The sequence below is a fragment of the Lytechinus variegatus genome, chromosome 15 (genome assembly GCF_018143015.1).
Source record: "Lytechinus variegatus isolate NC3 chromosome 15, Lvar_3.0, whole genome shotgun sequence".
Lineage (NCBI taxonomy): Eukaryota > Metazoa > Echinodermata > Echinoidea > Temnopleuroida > Toxopneustidae > Lytechinus > Lytechinus variegatus.
In genome coordinates this window covers 20,466,124-20,480,403 of record NC_054754.1, presented here as the reverse complement: position 1 = coordinate 20,480,403, position 14,280 = coordinate 20,466,124, and the positions used below count along the sequence as shown (strand labels likewise).

General features: G+C 36.7%; 1 protein-coding gene across 1 annotated transcript in view; it reads right to left on the bottom strand.

Moving 5' to 3' along the window:
• LOC121429070 (FK506-binding protein 15-like) overlaps positions 1–14,280 on the bottom strand; it is a gene marked incomplete at its 3' end in the record, with an annotated part of 38,733 nt that overhangs the window by 11,949 nt on the left and 12,504 nt on the right. The window contains exons 5-9 of the mRNA XM_041625975.1: positions 13,881–13,955; positions 12,181–12,279; positions 8,200–8,352; positions 7,278–7,346; positions 1,033–1,176 (exon numbers count right to left, since the gene is read on the bottom strand). Of these exons, the coding sequence (XP_041481909.1) occupies positions 1,033–1,176; positions 7,278–7,346; positions 8,200–8,352; positions 12,181–12,279; positions 13,881–13,955 (540 nt within the window). The remainder of the gene's footprint in view (positions 1–1,032; positions 1,177–7,277; positions 7,347–8,199; positions 8,353–12,180; positions 12,280–13,880; positions 13,956–14,280) is intronic.

Genomic DNA, 14,280 nt, shown 5'->3' with positions numbered 1-14,280 from the left:
TTAGTTGCAAATTTCTAATTAACAGTTACATTCATATAGCGCTTATTACACCTTGTTTCTAAGCGCTTCACATTGCAATTATTATTACCCCGATCAGATCCTTGCATGGCTGCACTTTCTCCACTGCCTGGGGGAGTATTATAACAAGAGTTCCAAGACTCAATTGCTAGGGATACTAGCTTTCACATACTACTGGGTACCCATTTGCCTAACTCCACCTGGGTTGCGGATTCACGCCTTGCCAAAGGATGCTCTGATTGCAAGGCAAGAGTCAGAACTGCTACACCATGACGCTTCCATCAAATGCAAATTTAAACAGATCAATTTTGGCAATAGGAAATTGGTTTGAACTCCTTGTTGCAACAAAGAGGTCAGCAATCAATTGAAAACTTTGCAATCGGTTGCAAGATATATGATTGATCTGGGGATCTCATTATCTCAAAACCAGGTCCCTTGGAGAGGACCTTAAATCTTCAGTCCTTTGGTTGCTTGCTTACAAGCATTCATGTTCCTTAATATTAATCAGGTCAGCAATCACTACCCTAGAAACCATAATTACCTTTTTTATTTCTACATCAAAGAGAGTTGAATTTGATGGTATTTATCATTGTTACCAGGCCCCATGGAGAGGACTTAAATAAGCCTTTGGTACTTTGGTTGCTTGCTAACATAGAAATCAAGTCAGCAATCACCACCATCACCATAATCACCTTTTTTAGTTCTACATGAAGAGAGTTGAATTTGATGGTAATTATCCTCATTACCAGGTCCCTTGGAGAGGATGTTAAGCCTTTGGTTCTCTGGTTACTTGCTAACAAACATTATGCTTTCTTAGCAATCAGATCTGCAATCAATACCATAAACTATCATTTATTTCTACATCTTAGAGGACAGTCGAATTTGGTGGTAATCATCTTCATTCCACTAAAGGTCATTAAGCCTTTGGTTTTCATGTTGTTTTTTAATATATGTACTTAACAAAAGCATGCATACTTTCTTAGCAATCAGGCATTAAAAAATCACCGTAATTACCTTTTTTATTTCTACATCAAACAGGAGAGTTGAATTTGGCGGTATCCTTGAACCGAGACCCTTCTTGCCGTACGCCAGTGCGGGCGGGACGATGAGTAACCGACGCCCATTCTTCTTCATACCGACTACGCCTTCTTCCCATCCCTGCAAGAAACAATATTGAAAATAATGTATCCATTAATTTTAACAGATTCAGATCCTGATTCAAATTAATACTGTTGCTTCAATTGGAAATGTATTTTGTTTGCATTATATGAAAATAACTTAATTACTAGGACAGTACTTGAACTGAATGATAATCCTAAGCACTGTTTGAAGACATTGAAATTTGTGAGATACTTCCTATTTTTGAGCAAGCGCCATGAGCGCCCAGCTGAGGCGGATACCGGCACTATACAAGAACCCATCATCAGCATCAATCATCCGCACCAATCAGTATCTCGGTATAACAATCAACAGAAGAAATTCAAAACTGACTCAAGTCTGCTGAGAGTTACAGGCACTGGAACACACGTAACTGCACGAATGGGACCACATACAGAAGTTTAGCCCAAACCACTTAGAGTCAATGCATGTAGCCTGAATGTGAGGCATCTGAGTTTGAATCCTTTGCAACTGCTCTTTTCTCGATAACATTAATGCTATTACGACATGAAAAATACTTGAAAACTCAATTCTGTTCAATAATCAATGTGATTTTTGATAATTACACAATACTTTTCTAGAATGATGATCAAGTAATGCAAAATCCCCATATATAGGATTCTATGGTTCCATGGCACTTGCTCCGGCGACAATTTCTCCACTCTAAATTCCACGCACTAATCACATGACCAACTTCAACCCTGGATTTTACACTAAACCGTATCTTAAACCTTACCCTAAAACTGATATAAAACCCTATTGCAACCTCAACCCTACATCAAAATTAACCCATTTGAGTAATTGCCGCCGGGGCGAATGTCCTGCCACCGAACATTGACACTTATAGAATACTATTACAATATACAATGCACTTACCATTTCAATAGGAAAGTGTGAAGTGGTGATGTAACAACACAAATGGTATCAAACAACTTAAAATTGTTATATAGTGTCCTTAAAAACTTATTCAGAGGTCCACACTCTTGCCCTGTGGTGTTGTGTACTGTGAGAATGGTCAATTAAAGTTTGCTTGCCCACTAACGTGGCCAGAGGATGAGAAAAGGGCTATACTTGTTTACACTTACATGTACATGAAGAGGATATTGGAAAGACTTAAGAAATTGGGAGATTAAACTAAGGTTGCGATTAGTGGTAATGAGGAGCACCTCCCCACTGCCAGGCAGCAGTATCCGAGGCGGGCCTGATCCGAGGGGAAGTGGCGCTTAGCCCCTATTGGTAGTTAGTCATCTGCATGTAACTTCTACTACTGTACAGATTATGTGAACACAAACAATGGAAGATAAAAATATACAGGTATTCAATGATTTGTTTTATATTGAATGACTTTGTCATGACAGGCCTACAGTCTAAGACATCAAAATTTTTCCATCTTTGATGAAAATTATATTCCTCTCAACTCATATCAATAATAGAATAGCAAGGTGACATTCAAAACAATAATTTTCAAACTCAACCTCTTAAAAAAACTTAATGAAAATTATAAGAGCCACAACAACAAACAATTAAACTTGATCATACATGTATATATCCAATATTGGAGCAAATTTGTTTTACTTTTACTAGTAGTTCATTGCTTTCTTTACTCTGTACTTTTTTAGAATATAAACTAATTCTTTACAAATTTTACAGGCAATTGACTATTTGATGGAGAACCTTTTTTTACCTAACAAGGCATAGATATATCCGACTGCTAGACTGCTAGTACTATTTCACTCAATCAAAGGAAGTCTTTTCATGAAGCATTGTGTACGTCGGTGAAAGTTTCACTGACCAATTAGTTCTGAGCCAATCAGATGCAAGGATTTCAGTAGCTTATAACAGGGAAAGCCACCGACTTTGTTTCATGAAATGCTCCCAAAATGCGAAGGTATCTGGATATACATACATACATGTACACAAGAACCCCAATTGTATGAAATGCAATGGACAAACAGCTTTGCTCAGTGTGAACATGCTGCAAGTTTGTGGAAGACGTTGTTTGGGTCAAGTGACTTATGTGGTCATACACGTCACACTCTGCGATGTAGGAACACACAGTACATAAGGAAGGGCGTGAACTGATTACTCTACTATGTCAGGTCTATTCAAGAGGCGTAAATTAATGAGGTCCTACCAGTTGGCTCTCTACCATCCTATTTTGGTACAGACAATACATGTACATGTACATAATGGACTAGTTCCGAATATAATGGCAACCATAAAGAGAGAGAGAAAAAAAATATTTATTTTTAGAAATTTGATAATAAAGGGGAACTCGGCTAGTGGTGAAAGGTGAAAACGTTTATTGAGTTCTGTCCCATTTTTTCATCAAATTTTTTGAAGGATATTATAGAAAGGTTCACAGCAAAGGGTTGCTTTTCAGGGGCCTGTTACACAAAGCTTCGCAATCATCATAGAAGATACCTTTACAAGGATTACATTGATTATGATGTATAGTCAATCATTAAAACAAGCATACGATCAATCGCTAACCTTTGTGTTACAGGACCCAGGTGACATTAAATTCAAAACATGAGAGGAAAAGAGAGCTGAAATGTTCAGGTCAAACATCAGACAGAGATTAGAAACAAGTGGAATGCCTCTGGCCGTCTCACCTGCATCCACGCGGTTCAATATAGCAGCAGTGCTGACTTTGCATACTACTCTAACTCGCACAAGATGTTCAGTGATACATGGTTACTCTTATGTCCTCTTTTTATGAACTAGACCAATAAACTTACAGAGATATGATGGTTATTCAACAAAAAAACCCAACATGGCCAAAGTTCATTGACCTTACATGACCTTTGACCTTGATCATGTGACCTGAAACTCGAACAGGATGTTCAGTGATACTTGATTACTCTTATGTGCAAGTTTCATGAATCAGATCCATAAACTTTCAAAGTTATGATGGTAATTCAACAGATACACCCAATTCGGCTAAAGTTCATTGACCTTTGACCTTGGACATTTGACCTGAAACACGCACAGGATGTTCAGTGATACTTGATTACTCTAATGTCCAAGTTTAATGAACTAGACCAATAAACTTTCAAAGTTATGATGGTAATTCAACAGATACCCCCGATTCGGCCAAAGTTCATTGACCCTAAATGACCTTTGACCTTAATCATGAGACCTGAAACTTGCACAAAATGTTCAGTGATGCTTGATTACTATTATGTCCAAGTTTCATGAATCAGATCCATAAACTGTCAAAGTTATGATGGGAATTCAACAGATATCCCCAATTCGGCCAAAGTTCATTGACCCTAAATGACCTTTGACCTTGATCATGTGACCTGAAACTTGCACAAAATGTTCAGTGATGCTTGATTACTATTATGTCCAAGTTTCATGAATCAGATCCATAAACTTTCAAAGTTATGATGGGAATTCAACAGATATCCCCAATTCGGCCAAAGTTCATTGACCCTAAATGACCTTTGACCTTGGTCATGTGACGTGAAACTCATGCAGGATGTTCAGTGATACTTGATTAACCTTATGTCCAAGTTTCATGAACTAGGTCCATATATTTTCTAAGTTATGATGACATTTCAAAAACTTAACCTCAGGTTAAGATTTCGATGTTGATTCCTCCAACATGGTCTAAGTTCATTGACCCTAAATGACCTTTGACCTTGGTCATGTGACATGAAACTCTAATAGGATGTTCAGTAATACTTGATTAACCTTATGGCCAAGTTTTATTAACTAGGTCCATATACTTTCTAAGTTATGATGTCATTTCAAAAACTTAACCTCAGGTTAAGATTTGATGTTGACGCCGCCGCCGCCGCCGTCGGAAAAGCGGCGCCTATAGTCTCACTTTGCTTCGCAGGTGAGACAAAAAAATGGGATGCTAGCTGGGTGACAAAACAACAAAACATTTGTTCCTGGGACAATTGCTCAGGGGTTATCTAAGATGTATGGTTAGGGTTAGAGTTGCAATAGGTTTACACTTACATGTTTTGTAGGTTTAGGGTAGGGTAGAGTGTTAAACCCAGGGGAATTTAGACCGGAACAATTGTCGTCAGAGGAAATGTCATGGAACCGCTAATTGGCACAATAGCGTTGTTATAAAAAAATTGAAAAGCAAAGAAAAAGGTCATCACTCACAGATGAAGTGCATTTTATTGGATCCTCACCTATCCAGGCACTGATAGTTAGAAACCCTAATCTTGCAATCACTTCATGAGAGTTTGTTTTCTCATAACCATGATCTATATCTTTAAAGCTCTTCAAGCCAAAAATATTCATGTACATGTATATGAACATGACCATTCATTTGAACATATAGTGCATATCCAAGCCAAATTCAATGAAGAAAAGCTCACAACCATTTGAGTAACACACATTTTCATTGTGCTAATTTATGAATGAAATCTGATAATTTTTCTTCCTTTTTGCTCTCAATCACTATGAGGATCTAAATGGAATATTCTCTGCCTAAACATCTGTTAGCAAACCTATTTCCTAGTCTGTGAAAAGACATTGAAAGATCAAAATTGCTTTCTCTTTTTTTATTCAATTTTATATTTTCAAATGCTTTTTATATTTCATGGTGACATATGTCGGCAACATACCTTCCAAAAGCCTTCGAAATTGATTCTGATCAGTAAAAAAAGTAAAATAGTGGACTTTTGTGAAGTTTGGTTTGAAAGTTATGCATAAATGTATGTATCTGTATCTATAATCTTCATTCATGACAAAAAGAACACTATCTGAGAACTTTTCCTTTCTCTAAATATAGATATTTATGGGAGTTGAAACTGCCAGAAAAATCAAGCACTACTTCCCTTCCCGAACTGCCACAATTTGGCTCTGTACTGATTGAAAAATGTGCAATTTCCCAATGAATGTCATTCCTTAATCATTGCTTCCTGCCGCCCCGATCAGTCGCATCGCCGATCTATAATTATCCTCCTGTCCCTTCCCAGCATGCACGGCAAACAGCCTATTCTACGTGTTGGATACAACTGATTCTTTACACGTTATCTGGTGGTTGGATCATCTCCCCCTTCCCTTTGGCAAATGCTTAATTACAATCTTCGGTGATTGGCACGGTGAAATTTGAAACAATTACTCATTTCTCTTTAGGAATGGGTCTCAAATTCCAGCTTTAATGCTTGGCACTTAATCCCCAATACTGCAACACAAAACCAGGATTGCGATGGTATCTCAATACGATGATTCCTACAAGTATTACATATCATTTATTAAGCTTTTATAACACTGAAAATGTTTGTTTAAATACAAATGTGCATATCACATTACAAATTTCTTAATTTTCCCTTGGCTTCGTACTCTATTTCCTTTTTCCTTTTGGATCAGCTTTCTTTAAGTTTCAACATTCATGAAATTATTGCAGTTGTATCAAAAAAATACCTGTATATGAAAACACCCTTTATTTATAAGAAAAAAATCTATGAAACAAATAATGCACAGGTTACAGGTGTGATGTTGGTGGAAATGCAAGGTATTCAGGAAGCTGTCCAAAATGATGTTCCACCACTGCAAATACCCTTGAGAGTGCTGCATTGTCACTAAATGTAATGATCATAGTTACTTGCAGAATTTTTTATATTTGCTTAAAGCCTGGTTAACACCAGAACCGAATCAATTGCGAATCCATCCAAATACACATATTCAGGAGAATTCTGGAGTATTCTGTTCTCCTTCCCTGAATGCAAGGAAATTCGGAAGGGATTCGTGAAGGGATTTGGCTCATCTGAAATGTTCAAAACCAGCCGAATACCCTTCAAAATACTCCTGAATGTGGCCACAACAAAATTCATTCGAGCCACATTCAGGATGTGTATGTATTCGGTTGGATTCTGGGAGGCATTTGGGATATTACGGGCAGTCAATTCTAGGTGATTCTGCTAAGATTTGGGACCTATTCCGGACCTATTTGTATCTGATTCAGGGAGTTGCCCGAATCAGCGAAAAATGTGTTCCAAATCCATCAGAATCAGGCCATATTTGGGCAAAATCGATCCGAAATTATTCATGAGAATTTGGGTTTGGTGTAACCAAGGCTTTTATCATCTGTTCGTTATTTGTATCACGTGGATAATTTTACCATGTCTTACCTTTATTACTTTGCCTTTCCCTATCTTGAAGCGGAATGGTTTGTCTACACTGGTGTTGCTATCAAATACCTGCATGGAGAAAACAAAAGAATAGTTATTACATGAATTCTAACAATGGGAGTAAACATATTTGCAGAGGAAAAGGGTAATTTAATTATCCTTTGCACTCAATTTTTTACCTCTGTATATTCTAATTTGAATGTTCCCACTTGAAAAAAGTAATATAATTGAATGAAATTGTTATACATATTTTCATAACAATTCATATTAGTACATGTAGTAATGATTGATCGGATCAATTGCAACTCTTTGTAAGACAGGGCCCAGACATTAGGCTGGAATGCCATGCTTGTTCTGTTCATTTTTTCAGCAAAGGTACCGGTATTCTTTTTATACATACAGACGCTTGGGTGGGCATTTTAATGGATTCTCTACTAATTCATTTTGAAATTTTTACCACATCTGGGCCCCGTCTTACAAAGAGTTGCGTTTAAACGCAAGGGGAAAAATCAATCGCAAGTCCAATATGCGCGCTGTTGATTGGTTAAAAATCAAGTTGCGAATGCTTTTTAGGTTGCAACTCTTTCTGCAACGGTCTCCTGGGCCCCGTCTTACAAAGAGTTACGGCTGATCCATTCAATCGCAACTATGGCAAGCCAGCAATATGAAATGCATGTTTGTTCAAAAAAAATTCTAGATATGAATGCATATCCATATTAAAACTCATCGATTTGGGGTGTTCTCCTTTGTTTACAAAGGACATTTTACAAATTTCCTGTAAACAAATTACATGTATTTGATTGGATCGATCGTAATTATATGTAAACAGGGCCCTGCCATTTATCTTGAATGTTTAGATCATCAATGAGAATGATTATACATGTACTGTAGTTTCATTAGCAAATTTTATGGAAGCTTACACATCTCCAAACGACCTGCTGGTGTAGAGCCAGCCTGTGTATTTGACCTCTACCGAGTCGCCACTCTGGACCGCATCTCCTAGACCGATGGTAAGATCTTGGAAGACAAGGGACTTGGTTGCAGTACCGTTGCTGTTTACCTTAGCGAGACCAACCTGCAAGTGTAACAATAATAGTTCAACGTTTGAAGGTCTCTATGGGAACTAATTAATCAGTGTGGCGTCTTCACTTCAACATTGCTGTTTGCTTTGGGTAGACCAACCCACATGTCAACTTGTAATAGTATTAGTAACAATAATAATTCAAGTTTTGAAGGTTTCCATGGCGAAGAGTGCATCAATGTGGAGGTTTCATGGTACACAACAACAAAAATTAAAATACCAAATTTTACAGGGGTAAATTTTTAGCTCTCCACCCCAATTTCGTTATTATAAATATGCAGTACACAAAATATCCAGTACAATAATATTTTAAAGATAAAAATGTATTTGATGTTTGCATAACAAATATGAATGCTTTAGGTGCATCAAGTTCATGTTGTATTAATCATCCAGATAAATGGAAATGAAATTAAATAATTCTTTATCATACACATATACATTAAAGGAAACCAAAACCCAAGAAGAGAAGTGATCTTATTGGAAAGAATACAATGAGAGGAACAATCAAAAACAAGTTCCATAAAAATTGGTTATGAAATAAGCAAGTTATGGACATTTGAAAAGTCTTGTACTTTCAATGGGGACTAACATGCTTCAAAATAGCTGATTTTGTGGACAACTCTCCATTTATTTTGTACACAAATTTTCAGATTTTCCCCTTTATTTTACATATTTCACATTATCTCCTCCTGACCTTGACATATGTGGTGTGAATTATATTTTCTCATGACATATGTTATGCTTAGAAGGAGGCAAGATGCAATTTGAAAAATGATGAAAAAATCTGAAAATTTGTGTACAAAACAAATGGAGAGTTGTCCACAGAATCAGCCATTTTGAAGCACGTTTGCCAATTTGAGGATCCCCATAGAAAGTTCAACTAGAATTTTCAAACTTTCATAACTCGCTTTATATTCTATAACCAATTTTGATAAAACCAGTTTTAGAATGCTCCTCACATTTTACTCTTTCCAATGAGATTGCTTCTCTTAATGGGTTTTGGTTTCTTAAAACATTGACAAAAAGACTATTTTCTATTATATTATTTATAATTTTTTTTTTTTCAATTCACAATTACTGGAAACATGCCATTTGTTGCCAAATATAATGTGAGCAGTGTTATAGCTACAGTGGACAGCAGTGGTCGGGCTCAACTGGCACAGAAGATATCTGACCACCACTCATCATGAAAAACGCTGCTTCCGTCCACCACTAATTTCAAATGAAAAAAGTTTCAAAACTACACGTAACTCCTTGCACAGTGGAATTGCAACTGCATTTATTTCCATCCTAAATCTTATTTGCATAAATTACTTTAAAAATTCTCATATTTGATGAATATTAGTTTTAGTTATTTTCAAAGATTTGGTACATGTTATTACATTGACCTTCTTTCACTTATGGCTTTAAGACCACAAACTCGGCTTGAAAAAAACTTTGTAATGCCGTGAAATAGCAACCACCAATAAAATAGGTCTAGCTACATACATGTACATGTAGAACACTGAATGTGAGGTTATCTGCAGTGCAGGGTTCGTAAAAAATTACACGTTATGACTCAATACAATCACGCAGCTAATACTGACAGGTGTCATCGGGTTATTTCATCTCTTTGCGTGTGTTATGTCACAGGAGGGATTTTAAAATAGAGCTGGCGTTGCATCATAAGTAGTGCGCTCTCCTTGCCCCCCGAGTGAATCAGAATCACACGGTTGGAAGTCCTTGACTCTGAGTTATCTTCAACATACGTTATACACCTAATGTATGTCATATTTACATGAATGTATAAACTGTATGTACATGTGTAAGCTATCCTTCCTCCTTTACCATATCCCCCTTCTTTCTCGCTTTATCTCTCTCTCTCTTTCCACTTGAAATCTCCTTCACTTCTCTCCTCCCTCTTTTAATCCCACTTCCATACCCTTTACCATATCCCCCTTCTCTCTCTTTTTCTCTCTTTCCAATTGTCAGCTCCTCCTGCCCCATTCTTAATCTACTCCCCCCCTCCTTCCCACTTTTAATCCATTGCCCCATTTTCACTTTCATTCTGGTCTCTCTTTCCCTAACCCTTCCCAGTTTTTCTTCATTATTCCTTTCAAACTTCCCATCCTATTCTTGCATCACCTATAAAATACCCCCTCTTAATCCTTCTTGCTCTCCCATCCCCCCCCCCATCATATCACCTTTCCATTAATCCCTTCTCCCTTTCCATCCTGATCTCTTCTTTCCCTTCCCTCCCATTATTCCTTTCCCCTCCGAATCCCATACCCCCTATCCTATACCCTTATTAACTCATCTTGCTCTCCAATCCCCCCATCATATTAATCCCTTTTTCCTTTCCATTCTGATCTCTTCTTTCCCTTCCCTCCCATTATTCCTTTCCCCTCCGAAACCCATACCCCCTATCCTATACCATTATATACTCATCTTGCTCTCCTTTATCCTTTCCCTCCTACCTCCTTTCCACCGAACACATTTTGCCTTCCATTCTAATCTCTCTACTTTTCCTAGCTTTCCGACCCTTCTTCCTCTCTCCCTTACTGTATGTTTCTTTTTTAAAAAATCCCAATCCCCTCCTACACTATATCCTACCCCACTTACCCCCATTACCGTTTCTTTCTGATCTCTACTTTACCTACCTTCCCTCTTCTTCTTCTTCCTTCCTTCATATTTTTTCAAATCTTAATCCCCTCCAAGTCCTATACTACATCCCTCCCCCACCTACCTCATATTGCCCCCATTCCTCTTTCTTTTTGCTCTCTAATTCCTACCTTCCCAATTCTTCTTCCTTCATTCTTTTTTAACTCTTATTCCCTCAGGAATTTACTACATACAGTATATCCCTCCCCACCTACCTCACATTGCCCCCATTCTTTTTTAACTCTCTACTCTCCCTACCATCCCTCTTCTTCTTCCTTCCTTCACACTTTTTCAAATCCTAATCCCTCATTTTATCCCCCCCCCCACCTACCTCACATTGCCCCCATTCCCTTTTGATCTCTCTCTCCCTACCATCCCTCTTCTTCTTCCTTCCTTCACACTTTTTCAAATCCTAATCCCTCATTTTATCCCCCCCCCCCACCTACCTCACATTGCCCCCATTCCCTTTTCTTTCTGATCTCTACTCTCCCTACCATCCCTCTTCTTCTTCCTTCCTTCACACTTTTTCAAATCCTAATCCCTCATTTTATCCCCCCCCCCCCCACCTACCTCATATTGCCCCCATTCTCCTTTTCTTTCTGATCTCTACTCTCCCTACCATCCCTCTTCTTCTTCCTTCCTTCACACTTTTTCAAATCCTAATCCCTCATATGCCCCCATTCTCCTTTTCTTTCTGATCTCTTCTCTTCCTACCACCCCTCAATCCCTACAATCCCCTCCTATACGATATCCCTCCCCCGTTTCCTTTCCCCCTTTCTTCCTGGGTCCCGTTTCATAAAGATTTCTTACAAGAGCAAATTCACAATCTCTAGAACAAGTTTGATGATAATAATAGTCAGTTCTGGTATAGCGCATAACACACAATGAATAACGTCTCTACGCGCTTCCAAAGGACTTGGATATTACTATTGATATCAGCCAAACATATTGAAGGATTTCAGTAGCTTTAAACTGTTATTGTAAATTTGTTACTGTAACAAATTGGGCCACTGATCTCTACTTTCCATACATTACCTTTCTGTCTCTTCTTCCTTCTTGATAAATATTTCTCCTCCAAATCCACCACACCCCCCCTCCCCTCCCCCTCCCTCCCTCTTCTCCTTTATTTCCGCCCTACCCCTTCACTTCCATATGTCCATTGCCGTTTCACTCCTTCCTTACCTGTTTTGCAAAGTCTATAGCATTCTGTTCAGATTCAAACATTATTGACCAGTTTTGTCTCTGTTCATCGTAAAATGTTGCATAGTTGTTTGCTTGTACCTGTAGAAATATAAATAGACCAAAAATACCATGGCATCACAAGCAAACAGAAGGTATGTAGATCTACAATCTCTGATTTACAAAATATCTAGTATTCAAAGATAAAAATAAATGTAGTTGAAGGTTTATTTTTACATACTATTTTGTCAAACTTTAAAATTATGATCAAATATACATGCAATATTATTTGATAAAGAGAATATCTATAAATATCTGAGGTACATTTTTTCTGATCTGCAGTATGTGTATTTAAACTAATTATTCATAATGCTTGATTAATGTTCACATCACAATTAATGACCCTATCTATCTTATTAAAAAATTAATTACTATGATTATAATATCTACATAACCACAATCAAAATTTTAATACATAATCATCACATTCAATATTCATGAATATTCAAAGACACGGATAGAACTGTTCCACCAAAATAATGCAAATCTTTTAAGTGTCATACTATATTCCCTTGTCCGATAATCAAATTTTCATTGTTTTCTTTGTCTGATCTTATTTTATCTGTTCACATCAATGGTTCACTATTTTCAGCATGGAGTACCCCTGGTATGGGGCGGCCAATGCACTTGTACTGTAACTACCGCAATAGCTAAATTTGTCAACAGTGGAAACTACCCCTATATGTAGGCAATTAAATCACAGTAACAGGAATGAGGCATTCCCACTGCCCGCATTAAGATGACTCATTCCCTGGGTGGGCTCCCCCTGGCTATTTTTACTTCTGAGGTCCTGCCAGTATTCAGATATGTAGGCCTATTTTGATGACAAAAGCTGGCTGACAATACAATGTGTACACGTGCATCTATTCATAGTTTTGAGGCACACTATACAGTATGTAAATAGCTTTATTGATTGATTGTGTATGAAATATTAAAATACAATCCACACAAAGATTGCTCTTTTTTTTACATCATTCTTGACAACAAATGACCTCCATGCAAACAAGTAAAAATTCATCTTAATGAAGAGTTGAACAGTCACATTATTGCATAATTTAAAAAAGTGGAACTTTGTTAATATTTTCACGATCATTCTACCATGAACAAATGAATTTGATATAGCAAATAGAATCAATATGATATTATTTTCAACTATTAAATACTATTCTAAATTATATATTTGACATGAAATTGATAAAATTTTATGAATTAAACCAGCTTCAAAACATTTTCAGCGAATGAAATGAAAATACTTTCAAAAAATGTCCAGTTCAGGAAAAACAAAGAAGCTCTGAATGGCAGTCTACTGATTCAGAACACTCAAGTATATTTTTAAATGCAGAATGCCATAGATTCAAAATTTAAAAAAATCTACCTTTTTTGTTGCAAGTTAGAAACACTGTTGGTGTAAAAACTATGACAAATTATGATCTGCTACAAATTTAATAAATTAAAAAACTGGGTATGAATAACTCAGAACATCCTTTATATACAGCAAACAAATTTGAAATTACACATGAACACATACATATAATTGATAAAAACATTGCAGGTAAAAAGATGCAATGTCATTTATACCTAAGAAAACAGTTTTATAGTTGATTTGTGATATCCAATATATCACCTTAATTACGTTTACTCACTGTAAAGGCAAAGGTCGGTGATATCCTTGCATGTGTGACTTGCTGTTGTTTGCTGATGTATAGAAGTATCTTGTACTAAATTAAGAATATACACAAAATATAAAAAGTGGAGAAAATTATCATTTTATTAATTGGAAAAACATTAGAACAAAAATCAAATTTTCAGACTGCTCAACTACATGTGGTCATATGATATTACGAAAATCATCTTATTAGAAATACTCTGAACTAAATCTAATTTGCAAAAGAAAAGTATGATGGGAAAACATTACTAATAATCCACTTCCTACTGAAAATGGATACTCATTTGAAGAAAAAGAAAATTATATAGAATTCAGTAGCCAGTGGCTTCAGAGGGGAAAAAACTTGCACCAATATACATGTACATATTCATGTTTAC